This window comes from Sinocyclocheilus rhinocerous, unplaced genomic scaffold (genome assembly GCF_001515625.1).
Source record: "Sinocyclocheilus rhinocerous isolate Xijiao unplaced genomic scaffold, SAMN03320098_v1.1 scaffold395, whole genome shotgun sequence".
Lineage (NCBI taxonomy): Eukaryota > Metazoa > Chordata > Actinopteri > Cypriniformes > Cyprinidae > Sinocyclocheilus > Sinocyclocheilus rhinocerous.
This window is the reverse complement of record NW_015660890.1, coordinates 2,065,085-2,090,570: the sequence shown is the minus strand read 5'-3', so window position 1 is coordinate 2,090,570 and position 25,486 is coordinate 2,065,085. Positions and strand designations below refer to the sequence as shown.

The 25,486-nt window shown below is 33.9% G+C and overlaps 1 protein-coding gene across 1 annotated transcript in view; it reads right to left on the bottom strand.

Moving 5' to 3' along the window:
• LOC107725897 (dedicator of cytokinesis protein 4-like) overlaps positions 1 to 25,486 on the bottom strand; it is a 111,952-nt gene that overhangs the window by 57,957 nt on the left and 28,509 nt on the right. Inside the window, exons 2-11 of the mRNA XM_016535315.1 lie at positions 15,866 to 15,949; positions 12,657 to 12,697; positions 12,388 to 12,443; positions 10,795 to 10,891; positions 10,393 to 10,541; positions 8,938 to 9,022; positions 6,147 to 6,298; positions 945 to 1,026; positions 802 to 862; positions 581 to 713 (exon numbers count right to left, since the gene is read on the bottom strand). Coding sequence (XP_016390801.1) covers positions 581 to 713; positions 802 to 862; positions 945 to 1,026; positions 6,147 to 6,298; positions 8,938 to 9,022; positions 10,393 to 10,541; positions 10,795 to 10,891; positions 12,388 to 12,443; positions 12,657 to 12,697; positions 15,866 to 15,949 — 940 coding nt within the window. The remainder of the gene's footprint in view (positions 1 to 580; positions 714 to 801; positions 863 to 944; positions 1,027 to 6,146; positions 6,299 to 8,937; positions 9,023 to 10,392; positions 10,542 to 10,794; positions 10,892 to 12,387; positions 12,444 to 12,656; positions 12,698 to 15,865; positions 15,950 to 25,486) is intronic.

The window sequence follows — 25,486 nt, the reverse complement described above, 5'->3', positions numbered from 1 at the left end:
ACACCTTTATTTATTTATTTATTTATTTTGGTGTTTCATGCCATGTTATCATCAAATACTGTTTTCATGGCACAAACTGGGTTAAACCTTTTACAAAAGATAAAAAAAAATTTAGTCATATTTAAAAGGAGATACATTTTACGTATAAAGAAAACTGCACATACAATTTTCTATATCCAAACCCTCAAAGTTCTCATGTTAATAATTTACTTAACAAATCCTTAAGCTTTCTGAATAAAATCACTGGCTGACTGTTTGAAATGAAATGAATAACATTTATGATTTGTTCAGTACATTACTTTTTATTTTTTCACATCTTTAATTATTTAGGTGTTTCATGCATTGTCATCATCCAAAATTATTTTCATGGCAAATGTAATTTTTTTCTGGACATCACACTATTTAAATTCCCTTATATTCATAGAAGAAGATTATTGAGCATGAACATGATGTTGACTAGGCAACCTCATCTAATCTGACCAATCAGGGGAATGAGTAAGTCTGATGCCAGGAAGTCAGATTTGGTTGATTTCACGGTCCTGGGGTGTGTGTGTGTGTGTGTGTGTGTAGGGTCACTTACGCATAGACCTTCAGCAGGTGGTCATCTTTGGAGTCAGCAGTGAGAAGATCAGCGATGCTGACCACAGCACAGCCGAACGGACGTCTGTACTGTACATTACACGTGTTCTTCTTCTCTCCTGCACCCATCCTCCCTACACACACAAAACAATCAGTGCTCATCACACGCCTGCAGGCTCTTTGGCATCAGTAATTATTCAGTGGAGAAATATCGGCTTTTACCAATCCTAATGATGTGTACCACAATATACACGTCTTTTCTCAGGTCGCCGCTGCCCAGATCCTGAATAAAACATCAGCGACAGTTAATCAGCACAGATCACTCTGCATGATTACTCTGGCAGTGATTTCATCTCAACACTCACCACAAAAAGTGTGCATTGTCTTTCAGTCTTCTCGGGAAACTTGGGCAGACCGTTTTTATTGAGTTTAACAAAGAACCTTTCACTGTAAAACAGAAAGTGAACAAGAGAAATGCTTTCAGTTTATACAATGAGTTTATTCTGCTGTTTAAAAATACATAGCTCTCAAGTAATTGCATTTTTAAAGTCTGTGAGAACAAAATACTGCATGTATCATTTTTGGCACAGCAAACACAATGCTGCTAAAGGGGTCATATGATGCGATTTAAATTTTGTTTTAATGTTTTTGTCTCGTCGCTCGGCCGGGACACGGCATCACAGTATGGTAAGGGGCGTAACTAGGGATGCACCCAATGTTCGGCAACCAAAATCATTTGGCCGAAAATAGCAAAAAAATCTCTTTCGGTGTTTCGACCGAATAAGCGAAAAATTTTTGTGAATTTTTTTAAAGGCATGTGACAATGTGATACGTGCGACAAACATCTTCCCAAATTCGTAATGAGAATCATTTATAAAGCTGCATGCTGCTGTTAACAAAAAGAAGCACTGAGATCTTCCTGTGGGTTTCTGCCAAAATAAAAGCTGAGAAAAAGCAACAACTCCATCAACATTCATAAATAACAGTATTGTAATTTTACTATTGTTCTGTAAAACAAAATAAAAAAGCAAGACAATAATAATGATAATAATCATTATCCTACAACAGCTCTATTAATACATTTATTTTATAACATTCACACAGTGTTCAAATTGGGATCTGTAATATATTCTAATGTTTTAAAAGAATTCTCTTCTGCTCAGCAAGGCTGCCTTTATTTGTACAGTAAAAAATACATGCCTGATTCAAGTCTCAAAAATGGCCCCAAAATATTAGGCTATTTTACTAACTTAAGTTAAATTTTGCTTTGATGGTATAATGTCTGCTAGAATGTTAAAAAAATGTTCAGTCAGTGTTAAGTAAATATTTTAAAATTGTTGTTTTGTAAGTGATTTTTTATTTAAAAAGCACATTTTGGTTATTTAATTTATGCAATGGTGAAAAACAAATGGCAAAATGCGAAAAATCGTGTTCGGTATTCGGTATTCGGCCCAGTGTTTCATTTTGTTCGGCTTTGGCTAATAATTTTCATTTCGGTGCATCCCTAGGCGTAACATTTCCGTCACACGCTTGAGGTATTCGGCCAATCACAACAAACTGGATCAGCACTGGCCAATCAGAGCACACCTCGCTTTTCAGACCGATGAGCTTTGTAAAAATCGACATGTTTCAGAAAGGCGGGGCATAGAGGAGAAACAATAATATACAGTATGTAGAAATTAATGTGTTTTTTGAACCTTAAACACATATCATTACACCAAATACACAAAATAATGTTCTTTTTAGCAACATCATATGACCCCTTTAAATTCACTTGCCTAATAAAATATTTACCGAGCAAAATCTCATACATAAAACGGTTTATCATAACAGATCATAACTGTCAAGAAACTAAGAATTGGTTACGTAAAGCATGCTATTAAAACAAAACAACAAGTGACAAACCAAACCATACCATACCATAAAATAAAATAAAATATTTTAGAATATTAACACAATGAAGTTTTTTGCACTGGAGTAATACTTTTTGTTTGTTTGTTTTTTTATATGCACTACTACAATGTTTCTGGACATGTACAACAGTAATAATAGTTTTTTGGTAATGCACTTTGTTATTACCAGGTTTTTGGACATGTACAAAATTAAATATACATTTGGGACAATAATCATAGTAATACCATGCTTTTGTACATGTACCATGGTCATAATATGTATATTGGATAAATATTATGGTATAATCATGTTTTGTAAAACAAAAACAAAGTACAAGTCAAATGAATTCACAATCAAATCATCAAATAAAACACACACACACAAAACAAACAAACCACTAAAACAAAAAATGTATTAAATTAGCTGCCAATACAAGAGAATAACGGGACAGACACTCGTGTCCTTTACCCACCAAACTCATAATCCAGTTACGTGACTTTCACAGCTCCATGATAAAAAGACGAGCAGCCCTATAAATGAACCCCAACAGGAACAATAGCTGGCAATAGAAATCGAACAAAACTTGCGAGTCCACTCCGCTCAGGATACGCACACATTCATGCACGGACTTGTATTAAACCGGCCTTCACACAAACACCACGTAATTAACTGTGCATTGTTGCGATCCCAGCATCCCATCACCAGAGGCAGGAGCACAAAGGCTGTTTTGGCCTTTGACATGCAGCTGCAGGGCTGCGATGGCTTTCTGAAGAGGCGTCTATGGACACTGGGATATTGCTATCGGCAGATATCACGCCAACATTTCCATAACATACAGATGGGAGGCTTTCTTTCCCTCTCACCCCAGAATTTGATATTTCCTCCCTTGATGCCAGGGATTGTAACACGACAAGTTCAAATGGGACCCGATACGAGCCCCCGTCTCCCTCCGGATAAATCTGGATAAATTGACACGGCCGGAAAAGTGATCCCTGTATGTCTGAGTGGATATATTAACCGTGCCACAAAACGCTCCCGTGGGAACAGAGGGGGAGCCGTTACCCAGAAGGCTGTCAATCAGCACTTTGTACACATCCTGTGGCAGAAATGAAGTGAAACACAGATAGATGCTTTCACACACACTTCACACACTGACACAAGGGGCTTTTGGTTGCAGCGCTCAGACTGTCTAAAGAAAAATTAATACAAACAGCATCCTTGGCTTTTTGTAACAGCACTCGCTGTCCGTGCGCTGCTAGACGAAATGGGTATAACTGGTAACATGAGCTGCCTAACACCAGGACTGATACTGAATCACTCCAGCCAAAGAAATGCTGCAGGATCAGTACATGTAAAAAAAATAAAATAATAATAAAATAAAATTAGAATTCAACTTTTATTTTGTGAATTAGAAAAATTGTTTTGTTTATTTTTACAAACTTATTATAAAAAATAAAAATAAAATAGTATATGAAATAATACATGAATATAATATGATACAAATATACTTTATAAGAAATTCTAATTAAAATAAAATAAAATAAAAATAAAATAAGTATTTATCTTTTAGTTTGTAAATTAGAAACCCTTTTTGTTTATTTTTACAAACGCATTATAAATAATAATAAAATTGTACAGAAAAATAATAAATTTATATATTATGATACAAATATACTGTATAATTATAATAAAATTCAAATAAAATGTATTATAAAAAAATAAACAATTATAAATAATAATAATAAAATAGTATATACAAATAATAAATTAATATTATATGATACAAATATACTTTATAAGAAATTATTATTATAAATAAGAAAACTGTATATAATAAATTAACATAATAATAAATTAACATAATAATATGATTTTAATTTTTTAAAAGTAGAATAAAAAATAGACTACTAACCTAAAAGTAATAATTTAAAAAAGTAAATTTAGCAAGATGCTAAATTACAGACAAGTAGAAATAAAAATGAAATAAGTTATAAATAAACAGAAGTAATACTAGTATGCAACAACATGGTATATCTCCAAATATTAATGTTAAATGCATAAATGTAGATGTTCATTCCATACTCAGAAGTATGTACTATTGTCAGTAATGTGCAGTAATGTCTGTAACAGCACATTAAATGCATTTAGTGTAAAATATTCAAATTGGGATGCAGCCCTAGTGATTCTGGGGAATCTGGGCAGCAGTGTGATTAAATCCACAGGAGCTGTCAGGATGGACATTGAGCAGATTTGAAGCCGCAGGCGAGTCTGGCAGAGGCTGAAAAAACGGGAGCCTCCAGTCCATGTAGAAACAAAAAAGACGAATAATTAACTGGAAACCAGCCAACTAAGCAGGTAGGGAAATCGGTGATGGATCAGAGCCACATTAATATTCTCCTTCAAGACTACAGACAGGGACTGAGGGAAAAAACTCAATCAATGAACAGAGGGACAGAGGGAAAACACTGAGACAATGTGAGCAAACACCAGCGAGCAGCTGCTGAGACAGTTACAGTCTGTCATTAACCATTAGATGAGATAAACAGGTACACACACAACCGTCTGTAGACTCTCACAGCCTCCATTGCAGGTGTGTTTCCCTGATGAAAACTGTTAATTTGTTTTTCATCTGTCTGGCAGCGGCCAGGAACAAACACAGGAGGAAGTACACGTAATGAGGTTATGATTGACGAGCACATCCTGGATACAAATAGGATATTTTTCCACGAAAGGAAGACTTTTTATTATTAAATCGCTATGAAAGCTTGTTTAGGCCACGGGATTAAAATAAATAAATAAACTGTAACTGCGAGTTTTTATCTCACAATTCAGACATTTTTTATAGAGTTTATAGAATTCAGAATTATGAGATATAAATGCAGAATTGCGTGATACAAAGAAACAAATGTGAGATATAAACTCGCAACTGCAGGAAAAAAGTCAGAATTGTGAGATAAAAAGTCGAAATTACCTTTTACATTTTTTATTCCATGGCGGGAAGAAAAAATCTAAACTGCAAGACATAAACTCATAATTCAAAAAAAAAGTCAGAATTGCAATAAAATAAAATCTCAATTTTAAATTTATATCTTGCAATTTTTTTTCTCAGAATTGTTAAATACAAACTCAGAATAGCAAGAAAAAAATGTCACTTTCGTAAGAAAAAGTCAGAAAGTGGGCAAAAGTCTCAATTACCTTTTTAATTTTTTTTTATTCTGTAGCGGAAACAGGCTTCCATTAAAAATGCTGTTATTTTGAACTTTCTATTCATTAAAGAATCCTCAAGAATCCTTCAATGTTGATAATTGAAAGAAATGATTCTTGAGCATCAAATCAGCATATTAGAATGATTTCTGAAGGATCATGTGACACTGAAGACTGGAGTAATGATGCTGAAATTTCTGCTTTGCATCACAGAAATAAATTACATTTAAAAATATATTCAAATGTATAACAGTTATTTTAAATTGTATTCATATTTTACTACTTTTTAATATTACTACATTTACTGTATTTTTGATCGAATAAATGCAGCCTTGGTGAGAACAAGAGTCGTCTTTCAAAAACATTTTTAAAAACTTACTGACCCCAAACATTTGAACAGTTGTGTACGAGTGTAAATCTACATTTTAATACATTTATAAGCATGTATAAATGATTGGTTAGACACTCACCTGAGCGGTTTGTTCTCTCGACTATCATAGATGAAGAAGAAGACCTCCAGCTCTTCACCCAGGTTTGAGCTCATCAGACTCTTCGGATGGACAAACAGGTGATGTGTGCTGACAGGAGTCGGAGTTTCCTTCTTTCTGTGCCGATTCTCCATCTATCCATCCAAACACACACAGATCATTACATGTGATGCATCCATTTTTCAATAAAGCAAGACATAAAAGTGACCCAGCAACACAATGCATGTAAAGATCTAACTTTGCATTGCGTTTCTCTTTTTTAACACCAAGAAAAGCAGGAAAAGCTGTGCATAACATCTTCAGAAATGCACTGAATATTTCATTGAATTCCAGCGGCTCCATGGTCACAGCACGACTGCTTTACAGCCAGCCAAATCTAATTTGTTTCAGTTAATATGCTCCTTTCTTTGCAATGACACCACAGAGTGCAATGTCAAATGCACACGCACTCACATTCACATGCACATCACTGCACACATGCTTATTTTAAGTGCACATTCACACCGTTGTTGTGTAACAAACACACTTCTCACATGGGAGCATCATCTATTGGATGTGTAGATTCGTTGAACCGCACCACATTCTGATCACACATCTCTGTGTGAGGACACTGAGGTGTGAACAGGCATGATGTGAAATATAAAAAGGCTAATGGGCAGTGCATATGCTCTATCTGTGTGTATTCATAAAGACCACAGAGACAAACACTAATGAACACTTTCATTTATTATCATACTTATTATGATAAAGTTATTATGATAGCAACCAATTAAACTAAAAAAAATGGCATGTGGCCTTTAAGTATTTCGCAGATAATTAGCATTGGAAGTTTTGCAAGCAACTATTCAAGTCAATAGACAGTCATTAGGATTAATATGTCCCAAGATATGTTAAAAACAGTATGTCAGTGGTGTGCTGATTGTGGCAAATTTTTTTTTTTTTTTGGCTAATATTACCCACAAACCCCAGCAAAACAGAAAAGGAGGAATTTGCAATGAAATGTTTGCAATTATAGAAAAAGCTATATTAATAGTTTTATTATTATAACATAATAATGTAATAAATAATAAATAACAATAATAATAAATAATAAAATTTTAAAATAATGCATTTAATAAAATGCTAACACATGTAAAATAATTATGGTATGTAAAAAGGCAAATAATTAAATTGCATCCAAAATAAAATTAAATAAAAAATTCTACTTTATTTATTTATTTTAAATAATAATAATAATAATAATAATAGTACTGCAATAGTATTATACTTTATACAACTTATAATTATGAAAAAATATTTAAATAATTATAATACTTATAAAATGATACAATTAATAAACAATAAAAAAAATTATATAATGAGTTTAAAACAAATGTTTACATTTACATGTATAATAAAGGGTAAATACTTTAAGTGCATCCACAAATTAGATTTTAACTTACTGTAAGGTGTTGTACGAGTAAAAACAAAGGTATTGAAGTACATTAATAAAAGAAGAAAAAAATCAATCAATCAAAGAGAGCAGTAGTTCCTCCTTTGCGAGAAATGACGTTAACAGAAGCTCAAATAACAGAGTTTTAATGGGAATGAATAGGCTAAAAAGATAAAGCACTGGAATTTCAATAAAGACTTTATTCCTTGTTTGGCAGGCCGGGTCAGATCACGGAAGGTTCTGGACTCTAAACCGCTTACTTTCACATCAAGAACTCCAAACAAAGACCACCTGTGCTCTGATAATGAGTGTGGGGGGTAATAATTATCATGAATAATCAACTAAGCCAAACCAAACCAAACCAACAAGAAATCATTCATGATATCTGGTTCTAAAATTGACTAAATCAGACTGATAAATAAAAAATTATATTGGCTGATACAGATAGTCCAATTTACTGTGCATTTTTAGTTCTAGCCATGTTTTCCCACTCTCAAACTCACAGTTTCTTTCACACACACTCTTTTGTGTTGACGTCTGAATCCTCAGCACTAATTAAAGTGTGTGTGGTGCGACTGTGTGACCTGATTCACTCCCACACTATTCATCACAGCACTCTGGGTATGTGTCACAGGTAATGAGCTCAGTCTAAACACACACCAAACGCCTGCTATTCAATCCCAGCTAAACTAGACCATCATAGCACAAAATAACCCAAATAAATCAATAACGACTGCCAAGAACTTCCTTTTTTAGCTTCGACAGTCATTCATCATAAACGCCAATTCTAAGTTTAAACAAGATCGGTTAATAAAGCTGTGATAACTTTTGAGTTCAAATGATTTTTTTGGCCGTCAGCAATTAGCAGGTTGCAAACATCCGCCTCGCGTTTCATCGCATATACAGCTGATGGCAAAAAGCACCACATAAACCACAGAGACAGGGTGCGGTAATGGAGTCCGGCTGCCAGCGGAGGGTTATTACATTACATTAGACAGTACTGGGACACTTCAGGTCACGTTTAGCCGAGGTAATGCTCCACATAACTCAATTATATCACAGTAGAGACTCCCCGCTGTCAACAATCCTCCAGCCGGCGACCAGACTTCCACATCCATGACGGCTGTAATTTTCTGCGGCGTATCTTGTCTGTGCGGTTCAGAATTACTGTCATTTTCCCCAAGGGGCCTGTTACTCGAGCTGATGGGAGTGCGTGAGGCTTTCATCGCGGGCCTCTTGCGTTTAACAGAATGGGATTAAGTGGCTAAATCGGGGATGGAGAGAAATCTTTGATAGACTGAGGAATGCAGTTGTTGTGGGCAGGCAGGAAAACAGACGTACCAGACGGTAGAGCTCGGTGACGCTGATTTCATCCGGGTCCACCATGCTGAACTCCCTCCTGGGTACCAGGTCCAAACCCAGCTGCCTGTGAAAGATGGAAATAACACAGCATTACTAGACTGTGTCCAACATGTTTCACCGTATCTTGCAAGTGAAAACGATACACACAATCAAAACCAATCCGTAAGTATCTGGTTTTTAATAAACTGTTGCGTGAAGCTGGATTTTGAGTTTTCGCTGTGGACGGGGATACCGAACAAAACACTGCAGAATTACAAACCAAGCAAAAAACCAAGATCCTACTGCTTATGACTGCCGGTTAGGACAAAATCTCATGGAAGAAATTAATCTCACAAACAAAAGTCTAGGACACATTTTAGGCCTCCAAAAATCACAATAATTAAATAAGAATGTATATTTCACAGAAAAAATTAAGAACATTTAGGCCCATATGTCCAGATATTTTGCACGAGTGTGAGTATTTATGTAATTTGCAATATTCTCTGTGGTAATTATCATTAGATTATAATTACTGGAATTTATTAATTTACTTCTATTTAAACAAGCATAAAATATATACAGTACAACAAATAATACCAAGATATATAAATATTTTACTTTATACTTACACTACTGTTCAAAAGTTTGAGGTTAGTACGATTTTTTTTTACACAAATGATTTCTATTACAAAAAACTGCTCTTTTAAATTTTCTATTTATAATAATGTGTATTTATTTAAAAAAATTTATGTTTTAACAAAAATATTAAGTAGCACAACTGTTTTCAACATTGATAATAATAAGAAATGTGTCTTGAGAACCATATTAGAATGATTTCTGAAGGATCAGGTGACACTGTAGACTGGAGAAAATTCAGCTGAAAATTCAGCTTTGCATCACAAGAATAAATGACATTTAAAAATACATTAATAAAGAAAATTATTTTAAATCACAATAATATATCAAAATGTTGCTCTTTTTACTGTATTTTAAATCAAATGAATGCAGCCTTGCTACGCATTAGAGACTTCTATCAAAAACATTAAACAACCTTACCAACCCTAGTCTTTTAAACAGTAGGAAATTTTAACAATATTTTAACAATTAACAATATTTAACTTTAGTTACAGTAAAATCAATTACAAGTTTTGTTGAATTACGGTAAAAGGAATTTGAATGCAAATACGTTTAACTGTCACAAAAAATAAATGCAAAAAAAAAAAAAAACCTTAATAGTCATAGGCTTCAATCTCATCATGCAGAATACAATATAATTCATATTCGCATAAATCACGTTATCTGATGTTTAATAAACTCTTATGTGGAGCTAGATTTTGAGATTTCACTTACGTTTCTTTCATATTTGTGTGAAATATGACCTGAACATGTTTGCGACAGGTGTTTTGTGATTAACCTTGTTGCTTTAACACATCACACAGGTGATACCGTACTCACTCGTTGCCCCAGTCCAGACGTGCCGTGATGTGCTGTTTGACGTCCCTCATGCGGTCGTGGGTCAGGTGACCCACCAAAACCTGCCGCCTGAGGTCCAAAATCTCATTCATCACATGCCACAGTCTGTGAAACAGATCTCCTTCATTTTTCTATGGGGATAAACAAAAGATGGGAAAGATAAACGTGAAATGTTGATGATACAGCTTTAATAAGGAGTTTATATTGCTGTAGCACTCAAATATAATGAACTGGTGTAAAAATAATTCAAAAACAGTTCCCCCCACGCAACAAAAGCTGAAATACAAATAATATATTCCGCCCGACAGCGTCTGTGCACCCAGAGTTCACAAAGCCAGCGTCTGGCTGTGAGCAGACTGCTGTGTTCGCCCAAACAGTATTTACCACAAAGAGCTGCTTCCACATGGCGCCCCAGTCCCTCAGGGTGGACGTCATCTCCGTAATGACAGAGTCTTCGGTCGGCACCACCGTCTCGAACTGCCTGTGAGTCAAATGTGGGCGGCACACAGCGCAACAGATATGAGATACACCTCATCTGCTTCTGCCACAGATGCTGTACTGTTCGTTAATCAAAGGAGAAAGCAGATGTACAGTGGAACGCTGGCGCTTTCCTTCTGTTCACCGTCGATACATTCATTTAGCATTATGTTCAGGCAGCAAAGTCTCACAACAGATGACTGTGCACCAACAAAATGTCATAATATGGTTTCAGAAAATCCAGAACACCAATTATATTGTATGGATGCAGAATATGGAAGAAGCTAAAACAATTACGTGGCCAGATATGTATGAATTACGACTGGGCAATTTTTCTGTTTTTGTTGATTAAGTCAAATGTAATGTTTTGCATTACACAATTTTAGTTATTTTTTTAACCTTATAATGCATTCAATATCTGTATACGATTTTTGCATTCGGGATTGATTGCTTTGTAAAAAGTCATAACTAAATAGTTTTCAACTTAAACCACCATATTGTATCTGATCAGCAACTTTTAATGAGTGAATGTGAAAAAAATTGTAAAAGTTTTATTACCATGTTTTTACTGCATTTACCCATTTTTGATTAATTAATACATTTAGAAATTAATATAGCATCATAGTTTTCTTTTAATCATAACATTAATCATATATATATATATATATATATATGAGTGTGTGTGTGTGTGTGTGTGTGTGACCCTGGACCACAAAACCAGTCATAAGGGTCAATTTTTTGAATTTCAATAATCATAAATTAAGTTTTGATATATTTACAGTAGGAAATTTACAAAATATCTTCATGGAACATGATCTTTACTTAATATCCTAATGATTTTTGGCATAAAAGAAAAATCAATCATTTTGACCCATATGTATTGTTGGCTATTGCTACAAATATACCCCAGCGACTTATGACTGGTTTTGTGGTCCAGGGTCACATTTCTAACAAAACAAAACATATTTAAGTTTTCAAACAAAATAAATTCATTTTACTTGCATAAACTTTCACTTTCGGAAGAAAAAAGCGATACATTTTTCATCCTGCAATATTTCGTCAATAGGCATACATATTTATGCTTATCAACAAAATTCAGTCCCAGCTGTGTGAGAGATTTAGGGAAAAGCTAAATATATTTTACAAAAATAAAATATAATAAAATATATTTTACATTTTTCTTATTGAAAAATCCAAATCAAATTAGACGGTTTAGTGGTGTATGGAGTGACATTTTCTTGCAGACTGCAAACTATAGGTTAAACTATAGGCTGTACTGCAGTAACAATAGCGAACAGAATGTGTAAAATGTGCATGTTTGCACTTTAAATAGACATGCCAGATATCTGTGATTACACAAATATTACTAATATCACCGAAACTCCAGTTCAATGTTTCCATGGGGGGAGATTTACTACAGTAATTACTGAAACAGCACAACGACCAAGCTAAATACTCAGCTAAATGACTTCGTGTTTGTTGTTCTTTCCTTCAACTCACCCTTTATTCTTGATATTAGCATTCTTCAGATGGATGTAGCTGCATGGGAAAATGCCCTAATAAGAAAGATAGATAGACAAACAGATAAATAAACCAAAATAAAAAATGAATAAGCCTACTAAGAATCAAGGGAGCAAACAGACAGAAATAAAGCAAGATATTGTCTTTGATCCGTGCGTTTCGGCTGACGGTGTAGCTGTGATATTTCAGGAACTGAAAATAGCATCCGACACAAACACGACTGATAAAAGATGGAGACGGCTGCTTACCTTGGCATTCGGGTTCTTGAGGACAAATCCTCTGTACCAACCTGAAACACAAAACATTTCTGTCACTTTCATCTTTAAAATCAGCCAAATGTTTCCTGACTGAGCCTTATCATAAAGGTACTTTTCATAGGATGTTATCGAACAAAACAGCAAGTAATGTTGGAAATGTCCTTAAATTAGTACAAAAAAGGACAAATCTATGCTTATTTACTTAAAGGGACAGTTCACCCAAAAATGAAAATTCTGTCATCATTTACTCACCTTCAATTTGTTACAAACCTGTACGAGTTTCTTTCCTATGTTGAACACAAAAAATGATATTTTGAAGAATGTTGGTAACCAAACAGTTGACGGTAGCCATTGATTTTCACAGTATGGAAAAACACACTATGGAAGTCAATGGCTACCGTCAACTTTAGGGTGAGTCAATGACAGAATTAATCCCTTTAAGTACAAAAAACCTGACAGAATTCAGATATGCGTGTCAAGTGAATGAATATTAAAAATGCTTCTTTATATTAAAAGATATTTAAAGGGGTCATATGATGCGATTTAAATTTTTCCTTTCTCTTAGTGTTACAAGCTCTTGGTGCATAAAGAAGATCTGTAAAAAGCACACTTCGCTTTTCAGACCGATGAGCTTTGTAAAAAATCGACTCGTTTCAGAAAGGCGGGGCATAGAGGAGAAACAATAATGTACAGTATGTGGAAAATAATGTATTTTTTGAACCTTAAACCGCATAAACACATTTCATTACACCAAATACACAAAATAATGTTCTTTTTAGCAACATCATATGGTTATGATCATATGGTTTGAGATACCTTTAATATCTCAAACATCCAACCACATAGCACTAAATACAGCATCTAGAGTAATAAAATAGCAATTGCAGCATTTGTTTCACCAAAGATTTACCATATAAAATACAAATGCTTGTTAAACACCTTTTATCGCTTACTGTAGGAACTTAAGAGGCATATTTTGATATTTACTCAACTGACACCCACTCTATCAGTTTCATTCTAACACATTGGCCAACTAACCAACCTTAGTCTCGTTTGACACACCACTGAGACTAAGCAATGCTTTGACCAACAAGATACTGTCAACCTCAGGATCACTTTGACTCTGCACTACCACAGATGTGAACATCTCCTGCCCACTGCGAACCAACCCACAATCAATGCTTCCTGGCAAAAAGCCGAGAAGCACACTTTGAAGGTGTGAAAAACAGGGGGCCTCTGGACGGTAAATGGTGTAGTAACAGCAGCTGAATATAGAAACATGACCCTTCATCTGATGATTATCACCTGCAGTCAGTCAGGAACTAATGATTATGTAGTTTCATATCTACTGTTAAGATTTGTGTTCTCCTTCACAACATTTCTAGTGTTCTCCAACCCGAAACCAGCTCTCTTACTCAAAAAACAGGAAGCGTGTGCACCCAGAGAACAAAGGAGTGTGTCTTCAAAGGGTGGAAACAGGAAACGAAGGAGTTGAGTGCGGGTCACAAAAAAAGACCGGTTTCAAATCCTCCCGCTTACTTGACGAATGAGCGGTGGTACAGGTGTCTCTGTGTCAGCAGTTTCTCAAATCAAGCCTACCCTGATGAAAAGACCCTCTTAGATCAGAATGACTTTCCATTCTGACTGGTTATAGCTGGTTTCTTGCTAATACACAAACTCTCTCACATATATACACACTACCATTCAGAAGTTTCGGATCGGAAAGATTTTGAAAATGTTTTTCAAAGAAGTCTCTTCTGCTCATCAAGGCTGCATTTATTTGATCCAAAATACAGCAAAAACAGTAATATTGTGAAATATTTTTACATTTTAAAATAACGGTTTTCTGTCCTTCAGAAATCATTCTAATATGCTGATTTGCTGCTCAAGAAACATTTGATAAACATTTGAACTTTGATTAATAACATTTATCTAAAATAGAAAGCTTTTGTAACATACGTGACCATTTTAAAGTTTGGGGTCAGTATGAATGAATTATTTTTTTTTTTACTTATTTAGAAAGAAATGAAAGGAATTAATACTTTTATTTAGCAAGGATGCATTAAATCGATACAAAAATAAATATATACGTGTATATAAATATATATATATTTTTTTTTACCTATAATTCGTTGAAGGTCAGTAAATGGTATTTTCATTAGATGTTTTCATTGCAGTGTTATTTTAGTATTATTTATATATTATAGATTAACATTAATATATATAATTATTTTATTATAAATAATTGACATTATTATTGACATTCTGAATTTGCTTTTATTTTTAATATTTTCAGCTTTCACTTAAATTTTAGTTAACCTAAACTACTAAGGATTACTTATTTTTTAGTTCAGTTTTAGTTTTTATTTCTAGTTTTAGTGCTCAATTTTAGTGCTTCAACACAGTTCGTTGTCAATAAAACATTGCTAATTTTCATTTAGTTTACGTTTTTCCATCTAATATTTATATTTTATTTCAGCTTTATTTCAATTAACATATATGTTTTAAATACATTTAATGTTAACCCTGTTTCATTGTCTGTATTGCTAGTTAGCACATGCCTAATGCAACCTCTTAACTGAAGTAAAATTTGGCTGAATAGTCGACGAATCGTTCTAATAATCATTAGATTACTTGTATATCAAAATAAGTGTTAGTTGCAGCCCTTCTTGAATGAATGAAGCTGTTCAACCTGCATGGACTTCCTGGTAAAGCTGAATGAAAAAGGAAGTCCTGCTGCTTAAGAAGCCTGGTGGAAATAAAAATGCACATCACATCCAAAACAACATATGCTGGTGACCAACTGCTGGTCTTTTCAGTAGGCAAGCTCCAAGACCAATCTGGCAACATTATACTCAAGCAACCCTGCTGACATGAAAAAACGCCTATACCAGCTTAGACAGTTTAAATCAGCTGGTGAGATTAAATGACCAGTTAAAACTATCACTGATTACAAGTTTTCAGCACTTTCATCCTTGTCAAGTAGGTCTACCCACAATAATCAGCTTGTGCAAGTAACAGACCAGCATTGTCCATTTCATTTTTTTAGTACCGACTTGGTACCGAAGTACCGGGTCTTTTGACAACACTAATCTTAACCATTTTGAAACTGAAGCTGGTCCAAACTGGTGTAAACACAAAAATGGGGTTTCTACTATTGAAATAAATGTAAAAGAGGGCTGACGTCAGTGATTATGTACCTTCACATTTCTCCAGGATCTGCACCGTGTCACCGATCTCCAGAGGCAAGCCATGCTGCACCGTTCCTCGAAAACTGGCCAGCACTGCAACAAAAAAAACACAATTAATTATCAATAACTCAGGCTTATTCAATTAAAACTAAAACAATTTTTTTTTTAATGTCTTTACTATAAGGTCTCATTAGTGAACATTAGTTAATGCATTAACTCACGTACTAATAATGAACAATATATTTCTACAGCATTTATTAACCTTTGTTAATGTTATTTAGATATATAAAAACAATATAAAAATGTTTATATTGTTATTTATTTAATAAAAATGTACATTTTAGTTCATAGTGCATTAACTAATGTTAACAATTACAACTTTTGATCTTAAAAATGTATTAATAAATGCTGATATTAACATTAACTAAGATTAATAAATGCTGTAGAGGTCTTATTCATTGTTAACTCATGTTAACTAATATTATCAACTGAAACCTTATTATAAAGTGTTAACAGGATCTCAAATACTAAAATAACACTGGTGTTTACAACAAAATGACATTTCAGGTCAATATATGATGCATTTAATCAAGCAAACAGAAAAAAAATACACCATTCCCTTTCATTCATACACATTTGTGATGCTAAAATGATGTTATATGTGAAGACATTTGACCCATAGTAGATGTAAATGTCACAGATTGACCTTTTGGCTGAATTCAAAGAGTGCACAAATTTAAAAGCTGCCTGGTTTGCAGCATTGTGGGATCTGAAGTAATTTCAGTTGCTCAAAGCCTAGTGTGACCTCAGCTTAAGCTCATAAGGGCAGGGTTGCCAGATTGCTCTGAAGTTCAACGCCGTGGGAAGTTTTAATAAAAGTGACGTGTCACTCTTGCTTAAGCGTTCGACCAAGAGGCTCACCTGAGGAGACTCGCTTTGATGAACACGTACGCTACTTTGAAGTCAAGGCTGCCTGAGCCAAAAAAAGTCAAGGAATATGGAATAAATTAAAAATATGGAGACCAAATGACGGTGACGGATATGTGAGAGGAAAAGAAGAAGAGACAAGACTATGAGCATATTAGAAAATGTCAAAAAAGAGAGTGCAGAGAGAGAAAGAGGACACGTCTTGTATAATCAGCATTCCTCACAAAAGCAAATGCCATGAAAGCTCTCATATCTATTATAACGATGTCATCATTGCTCACTCCACTCAGAGGGGATTATGGGATAGGTGTGTTTAATCAGGTTATCTCACCTGCCTGAGATCACAAAGCGGAAATGATTTCTGCAGTGGATTTCATGCTTTTATGGGGCACAGGCCAATCTGGGATGCCCACACAGAGGCTCTGACCTAATTGAGAACTTCTGTGTGTGTGTTATAAGATTATAATGATGATAGAGTACTCATAAGATGCACAGAGCACCCAGAAACTCTGGCACATTCCCAAACAAACGATTCTTAGGATTCGAAGTGTCATTAGTATTGTCCAATCGATTCCCAAATGAGTCGATTCTTTTTGGTGAAATTAAAAGCAAAGTGCAATCAGTATAGTCCACTCCAATCGATTGCCAAATGAATGATCCCCATGAGTTGGTTGTTTTTTAGGTTAATCAAAAACATACAGTGGGGCCGGTTTATTCCACCGATACCAAAAAGAATGACTCCAATGAGTTGTTTCTGTTTAGTCAATCACATTCACGAAGTGTCAGGAGTATAGTCCAAACGATTCCCTAATGACTGACTCCTATGAGTGGATTGATTCTTTTTAATGAGTCAAAAACAAAGTGCAATCAGTGCAGTACAAGTGATTCCCCAAAAAATGACTTGGTTCTTTTTTAGTGAATCAGTTCTTTTTAGCAAATATAAGTCAACATGACCAGTGTTATCTACCTGCTAAATGAATGAGTCTGATGAGTTAACTGAATTGGTTTTTAGTGAATCAATAACATACAAATTCCAAAAAGAATGACTCTAATGAGTCAATTCTGATCACTGAATCAAAAACATGAAGTGCAATTAGTACAGTCCAAGTGATTCCCCATAAAATGACTTGGTTCTTTTTAGCGAGCCGGTTCTGTAGTCCAAACGAGTCGTTCGTTGTAGTTTTTGAAAAGATTTCTGTTAGATAAAATATCTCCTTTTGAATCGGACTTTGAGCTTTATAACTCTGCAGATCTTTTTTATGCTCAAACAGCAACATTACAGACTAACTAAAGTTGAAAAAGTGAAAAAGCATAATAGCACCGCTTTAACGAATGTAACACATTCAACATATTCAGTGTAATCTAACAAAGGAATGAGTCTTATGAGTTGGTTTAGCAACTCTGTTCTTTTTAATGAATCTAATTCTTGAGTTCAGTGCATCTCCTCTTGACACTCATCTGGTTACGATCCCATCGACCAACATTTCTGTTCATCCAAAAAGCCTCACAGCCCAAATTGCATGTCCCTGAGTTTCACATGCAGCTGCATCCTATCTGTGCGATTTGACTTTAAAATTCGGAAGCCAAAATAACAAAGTAGGTCCGATGAATTAATTATACAGGTTGTCGGCAGCAGCACATTAAATTATTCAGCCTGGATGTGGAGTCCTTGACAGAGCTCAAATCCTTCCCCGGTACGAGTACGGCAGCTGTTAACTGAGCTGCAGTGTCGCCAGAGAGGCTCAACAGTGTTCAGTGACCAAAAAATACTTTCTCTGGTTTTTAATTACCTGAGCAAAGATAAACAGCAAGAGAGAGAGGAAGAAAGACATCCTTACCTCTCTAAAAAGGTGAACTACCAATTTAAAAATTCAATGGCAACACACAAATATGCTTTCAAAAGCTCAACCATAGTGAACCAAAAATGTATGTAGACACACTTAAATGTTTGAATGTCAATGCATTAGATGATACACATTTTTGCAGTGAATTTTAACCAGAACAGGTGATTTTTAGTGGATGTGTGATGACTTATTAGTCCAAAACTGACAACGGTCACAGCCATATATCAGAAAGCAACCCCGTTTCTGTTGCTGTTGCTGACACACTTTAGTAATTAACACAACAACAATAAAAGGACACACTATGCTTTCAGAAACATGAACAACTGTAATATTTCACAACATTTATGACTAATTCCATATTTATAGTAGAGCGTCTGATTCCCAGACACAGATTAACCCTGAATCTGAACTAAATTACAATCTCATCAGTAATTCTGCAGTGAAAATCCTTTTTAGCACTAGCCCTAATCTGTGTTTGGGACTCTGGCCCGTAGAGTCTGGAGAATCATCTGTAATCATCTCTAAACCATCTGTAACTAACAGAACGAAACATCTCTGACTATGTTTGCACACTATTAATCATGAGGAACTGGAAGCTATAACCATACTGAAGATGAAACAGACCATGACGCTCCATCTCTCTTCACTTGGTTTGATACATAATGTTCATCCACGATTAACCAAAGCTCCTGGATACTCCAAGCTTTGTTAAAAATGTAGCAAGCTGCCTCAACATCTACACAGTCAGCTACATTTTGGGAGTGTTTACAGTTACTTTAGATAAGACTACAGCAGAATGAAAATAAAACGATATTGTGACTTAAATAAAATAATGTATTTTTATTTAATAAAAACAAATTTAAAAATGCAATTGAAATATTTATATAGCTTGGCTTATACAAATAATAATAATAATAATAATAATAATAATAATAAGCATAAACCAAATTATACAAATATTTTAATGTAATTGCCTTAAATTGTAAATTGTATTAATTTAAATTAATAATTGTAATTTTTAATAATAACAACAACAACAAAAACAAAAATAATAATAATAATAATAAATTTTATTATTATTATCAAATTACATACATGATATTATAATATACATTTCATCACTAAATTATATATTCAAATAGTATTTTAATGCTAATATATTCTAAAAATGCTTTTATAATTGCTAAATTATATTCTAGTAGATACAAAAACTAGCCTGAATAAAAGTGAAATACCTCTTGAAGAGTCAAAATCCCCATTTAATACGTAGATGATTATACTAAAATCTACAAAAATATATTTTTACAGAAAAATGATTTTATTCAAAATTATAGAAAGTATTACTATTACAATTATTGTTATTATTATTATTGGTACTTATTTTTATTAAACTAGCAACAGCTACTTTGGACAGACTACTACAGAATGAAAAACCGATCTTGAGACCAGATACACAAATCAAATCAAATAAATGTGTTATTATATAATAACATAATTATTATGTAATTTATAATAATTTATTAATATTTTTTAAAGCATTCTGGGACTGTCTTATCAGAAAATGATATATAAAATGCTTTGATTTTGTCCTAAAAAGCCATCTTGTAATGTTGCATAATTTTGCATACTGTTGATGGAGATGATGCCTAAAAATGTTGCATAAGTAGGCAGCAAAGTCAAAGCAACTCTGATGGCATGTGCATTGTGGGAAAGTGGCAGAGAAACAAACACACAGTCCAAACCTCAGCAGGGCGCCACGCTCTCGCTTCCCATAATCCTGCTGGGCAGACACAGACCTAAGACGAGACGTGCACCTTTACACTAGAGTTTACGTTACGCCAAATACACAAACACAGGTGCGCTGCGCATCCATTGAGATGAACTGAAAAATATCACAGATCGCTTGATGGAGAGTGAAACTCTGAAGCGCTCAGTCAGAGTGTTCTGTGAGTGAAAATATATCTGTGCTAAACATATACTCAGCCTCCAACCCACACACTGGCGAGTAAAATGTAAGAATTTATTAGCCATTGGCTAATATTAGACATCATTTAGTCGCCCAGAGTGAAGATTTAGTCGCATATGCGAGTGATTTACTCGCAATGTAGAGAGTTGTAAGACAGCGAGCCTCATCCCTTTGGCTCAGACATGGAAATCGAGAACTCAACACAAGACTCTGTTTGTGTGGATTAACTGCAGATCTGGTTTGGGTTTGAGAGAGTGTGATGCTACAGTTGGGTAGTCTAAGCTCCTTACAGCTCGACACAGAGCTCAGGATGATGGCTTTACCCTCGCCGCTCAAGTTCTGGCCAAGTGACGTGTATCCGCCTCAGTGCTTCCAGGTTTGTGCCCGAGCCGTCCAGGAAACAGAAACAGAGTGCTAAAGATTTGCTGCGTGGAGCGGGGAAGAATCAGATGGTTTGGCTCCTGAACAAAAACATATTAAATGCTCAAAGTAATCATTAACTAGTTTTCAACAGCAATGTTAGTACCTAAACAGTATGGTGGCCAATATAATGCCAAAAAATATACATTAAAACTGTTGAAATTAAATTATAGAGTAAGAATAAGAATTTTAAAAATTATCAATTATATTATTGTATTGTATTGTACATATTATTATTATCATTATTATTATCATTTGTATAAGCCAAATTATACAAATATTTCAATGTAATTATTATTAATTATAAATTGTAGTAACTAATTAATCATTAATTTAATTTCCTTAATTGTACATATTATTATTATTATTATCTTAATTGTACATATTATTATTATTATTATTATTATTATTATTATTATCAAATTGCATATATAATAAAACATCATATAATTGCTAAATTATATTCTAATAGATACAATAACTAGCAAATCATTTCTGCCTGAATGAAAGCGAAATACCTCTTGAAGAGTCAAAATCCTTATTTTATACTTTTATTTTATACTATTATTGTTATTATGGGTATTAGAATACTATTAGAATATATAATTTAGTGATTATAAACACTATATATAATTTATATATTAATTTTATAACAACAACAATAATAATAATAATAATTTGTTAAATATATAAACAAATATATTTCATTTTTTAAAAACTACTTATATTCTAAATATTTAATATATACTATATACTAATATATAATATATATTGACATATATAGATATATATAGATATATATACTACTATATTTACCTTAGTACCATACAGTATATATACCATAGTATATTATATGCAATTGTATAACAATATACAAATACATCGCATGATATTTAGATCCTGACATAAGAAACACCTCCAAACAACATAAACATCATATCGGCTATAAACCTTCCTGCACACAAAAAATTGACAAATTAACATGCTGTTACCTCAAAATTGGTTCAAAAGGATCCCCTAATGTGCTTTTAACCTCACTTAAATCCAGCTCACCCCATACTGATTTGTGATCCGGCCATGAACCTGACAGATTCATTAATTATTCATCGCCACATTAATATGCAAATGTACGCCAGCTTCTGTGTTGCCAAAACGAGACTGAATTATTAACACAATATTTAGGTCTACACATCGAGCATCCTGCAGCACAGGCCCAATAAATAATGCAGAAACTGGGAATATTTTGTTTGTTGGGTGGATCAAGAAGTTGCAAAACAATTAGGCGAGGGTGTGCTAAAGCATTTAGTAGAAGTAAAACCGCTTTTTTTCTGTACAAAACAGGATTTAGGGCATGTAATCGCCTGTGATACTAGCAGGCAATTAAATCTGATACAGTCCAAGACTTCAGAGACCAACGATGTGCAATTACAATCCAGAAATCTGAACACCACCCAACAGGCCTGTAAACCACAGCAAATTACTGATGATACGGGTGTAAATAGCTATTCCACATGCACACTCAAAATCATTTTCCTTTCTGAGCAATGCAGAGAATCCCACCACAGCCATCTCAACAGCGTGAGCCTCAACCGCACAGTAACACACATGCTGTGATGTAAGAATCTGAGTCTATGGCCAGTCCGACAGACCAGCGATTCATCTGTGCTTCATAAAAGGAGCTCGGGGTTCTCTGGCACGGCTCATGATACGCTTGTGCCAAAGGAGCGGTCACTGTGGAAATCATTCATTACAGCAGCTGCTGAAGAGGAAGACGCTGTTGATGGTAATGTGAATGCGAGTGAAGGGTTTGTGCGCTGACAGACAGCAGGGCTGTTAATTAATGAGCTAGTTTAGACATTCCTCAGCCTGGACGATAACACCCGAGCACATTTAACCCCTCGCTCCGCTACGGATCTCAAGGCGTGAGGCTAATTGAGAACTACAAGAGACGGAAATTAAAACGTCGATATCTGATACACAGCAACGAGAAGGTTGGCAGATGGGGTAGAGTAGACGGATATAAGGGGATTTTACTGGAATACAACTTTTTCTCAGGGATCAGGTCCACGTTCCTGATGGAAATTCAAATTGAATCAATAAATAGATCATTTGGGGCTAACAGAATAAAAATAATAAAATGAAATTAAGAAATACAAATAAATACAATACAATAAAATAAAATAAAATGAAAAGTAAATAAAAAGAGTAAAATAGCAATCAATAAAAATAAAGTAAAAATTAATATAATAAAATTATAAAAATTAAAATTAAATAATCAAATAAAATAAAATAAAGAGTAAAATAATAAAAATACATACATAAAATATGAAATAAAAAATTTGAAGCGTAAAATAAAAAGAAAACGACATGAAAAAGAAAACGAAAATGAAATGGTAAAAAAGAAAACATAATAACATAACAGAATAAATATATTAAAATGAAATTAAGAAATAAAAGTAAAATAATAAAAAATAAAAATAAATAGCAGGATAAAATAAAAATTAATTGAAATGAAAACAAAAGAAAAAAGAAATAGTAAAAAAAAGTAAAACTAAAATAAGAGTAAAATAAAAATCAAAGAATCAAAGAAAAATAACTACAAATATAAAAGAATAAAATCATAAAAATACATAAATTATATGAAATAAAAAAATTAAAAGGGTAAAATTAAAAGAAAATGAAATGGGAAAAGAAAGAAATAGTAAAGACACAATAAAAATGAAAAATTAATATAATAAAAATAAACATATTTTAAAAAACAGTCAAATAAAATAATAAAATATAAAAGTAAAATAAAATTAGTAAACAAAATAAAATTAAAATAAACTAATATTTTAACAACAATCAAAATCAGCACAGTTTTCGGGTCTGCCAGAAACTCAGGTCCTGCTTCACAGCATCCAGACAACAGATGCAGATACACACTAGGGATATGCCGGTATCAAATTTTCATGATGCGATTAATTGCTAATGCTTTTATTACGGTATACGGTATTATCACGATATTGAAATTAAGTTTTAAAAAAAAGTGCTGTCATAATACAGTATAACAGGTTTTATAACTTTTTTCTTATAACAAAAATAACTGAACATTTAAATGCAATAAAGCAATACAGAAAAATGAGCGCCATCTGCTGTCAGAGAGTGAAAGTGCGCTTTCATCCAGAGCGTCTCTCGCATGTTCCGCCATGTGCTTCACGTCCGCTTTACATCAGAGTGCTCACGGGTCTTTCATCCAGCATACAGTGGTGTTGTGCATTTTGACCAGTTTATGGGAAAAGTATTCTTTGCATGCATTCAAAATTCGGAATAATTTGTAATATATAATTATTCACGGTATTTAGAAGTGCCCACGATAACAATATCGTGCATATTCATTACCGTGATATATCGCATTACCGAATACCGGCACAAGTCTAATACACACATACACACACTCTCTCTTTTGGCATTAACAATAATCTGAGTCACATCCCTCCTGAGACATTCACACTTCTCAGTCCTCCAGCAGGCGTTTGGTTTATTTGGGCAGCATTGTGGGCTGTGCCTTCACTCAAAGACCCCACACGCTCCCTTCACATTGTGCCTGTGTCATTACTGCCCTGAAAGAGCAGATTTGCTCTGGCAGTTTATCAGAAATAAATTAAGCTACTGGCGAGCAGCCGCCTGCTGAGAATTGCCTGTTATCTGTGTTTCAGATATCTAAAGGTCAGAGAAATATCATTTGGTGTCTCACAAAGAGAATAATCACAGACTCTCCTCTTTCTTGACGGAGTCAGAGGTGAGATGAGCGGTGTATTGTGTGTGTGTTGACCATCGAGAGCATCAGACGCCGTCCAATACAGGCATGACACAACAATTTGAGCATCAAATCATTATGAATGTGAATTGCAGCTTGAAGAGGACAAAATGAGTCAATAAATGCCAAATAAAAATTAATATAATACAAATTATTAAAAAAAAGAGTAAAATAAAAATCTAATAATCAAATAAAATAAAAAAGTAAAATAAAATTATATAAAAATTAGAAGCGTAAAAGAAAAAAAGAAAAGAAAAAAGTAAAAATGTTATTATTTGGGGCTAATAGAATAAAAATAAAATGAAATTAAGGAATAATAAAAGTAAAATAAACAAAAAAAAGAGTAAAATAAAAAATAAAGTAAAAATTAATATAATAAAAATTATAAAAATAAAAATCAAATAATCAAATAAAAATATAAGAGAGTCAAAAACGCCCACCTTGCAGGGGCTGTAAAACGTGTGTTTTTTTAGTGTAAGTGTGATGTAAATGAAGGAGCGGGAGCAAGCGGTGTCTCCACAGGCCAGAGTAAATCATACATGACTCTGATTAAATCAGAATATAGGTCAGACTTCTTAAACTGCCCACTTCACCTCATTCAGTGCCGTAATCTGCTCTCTGATGCTCTCGTGTGTGTGTGCGTGCGTGTGTGTGTGTGTGTGTGTGTGTGTGTG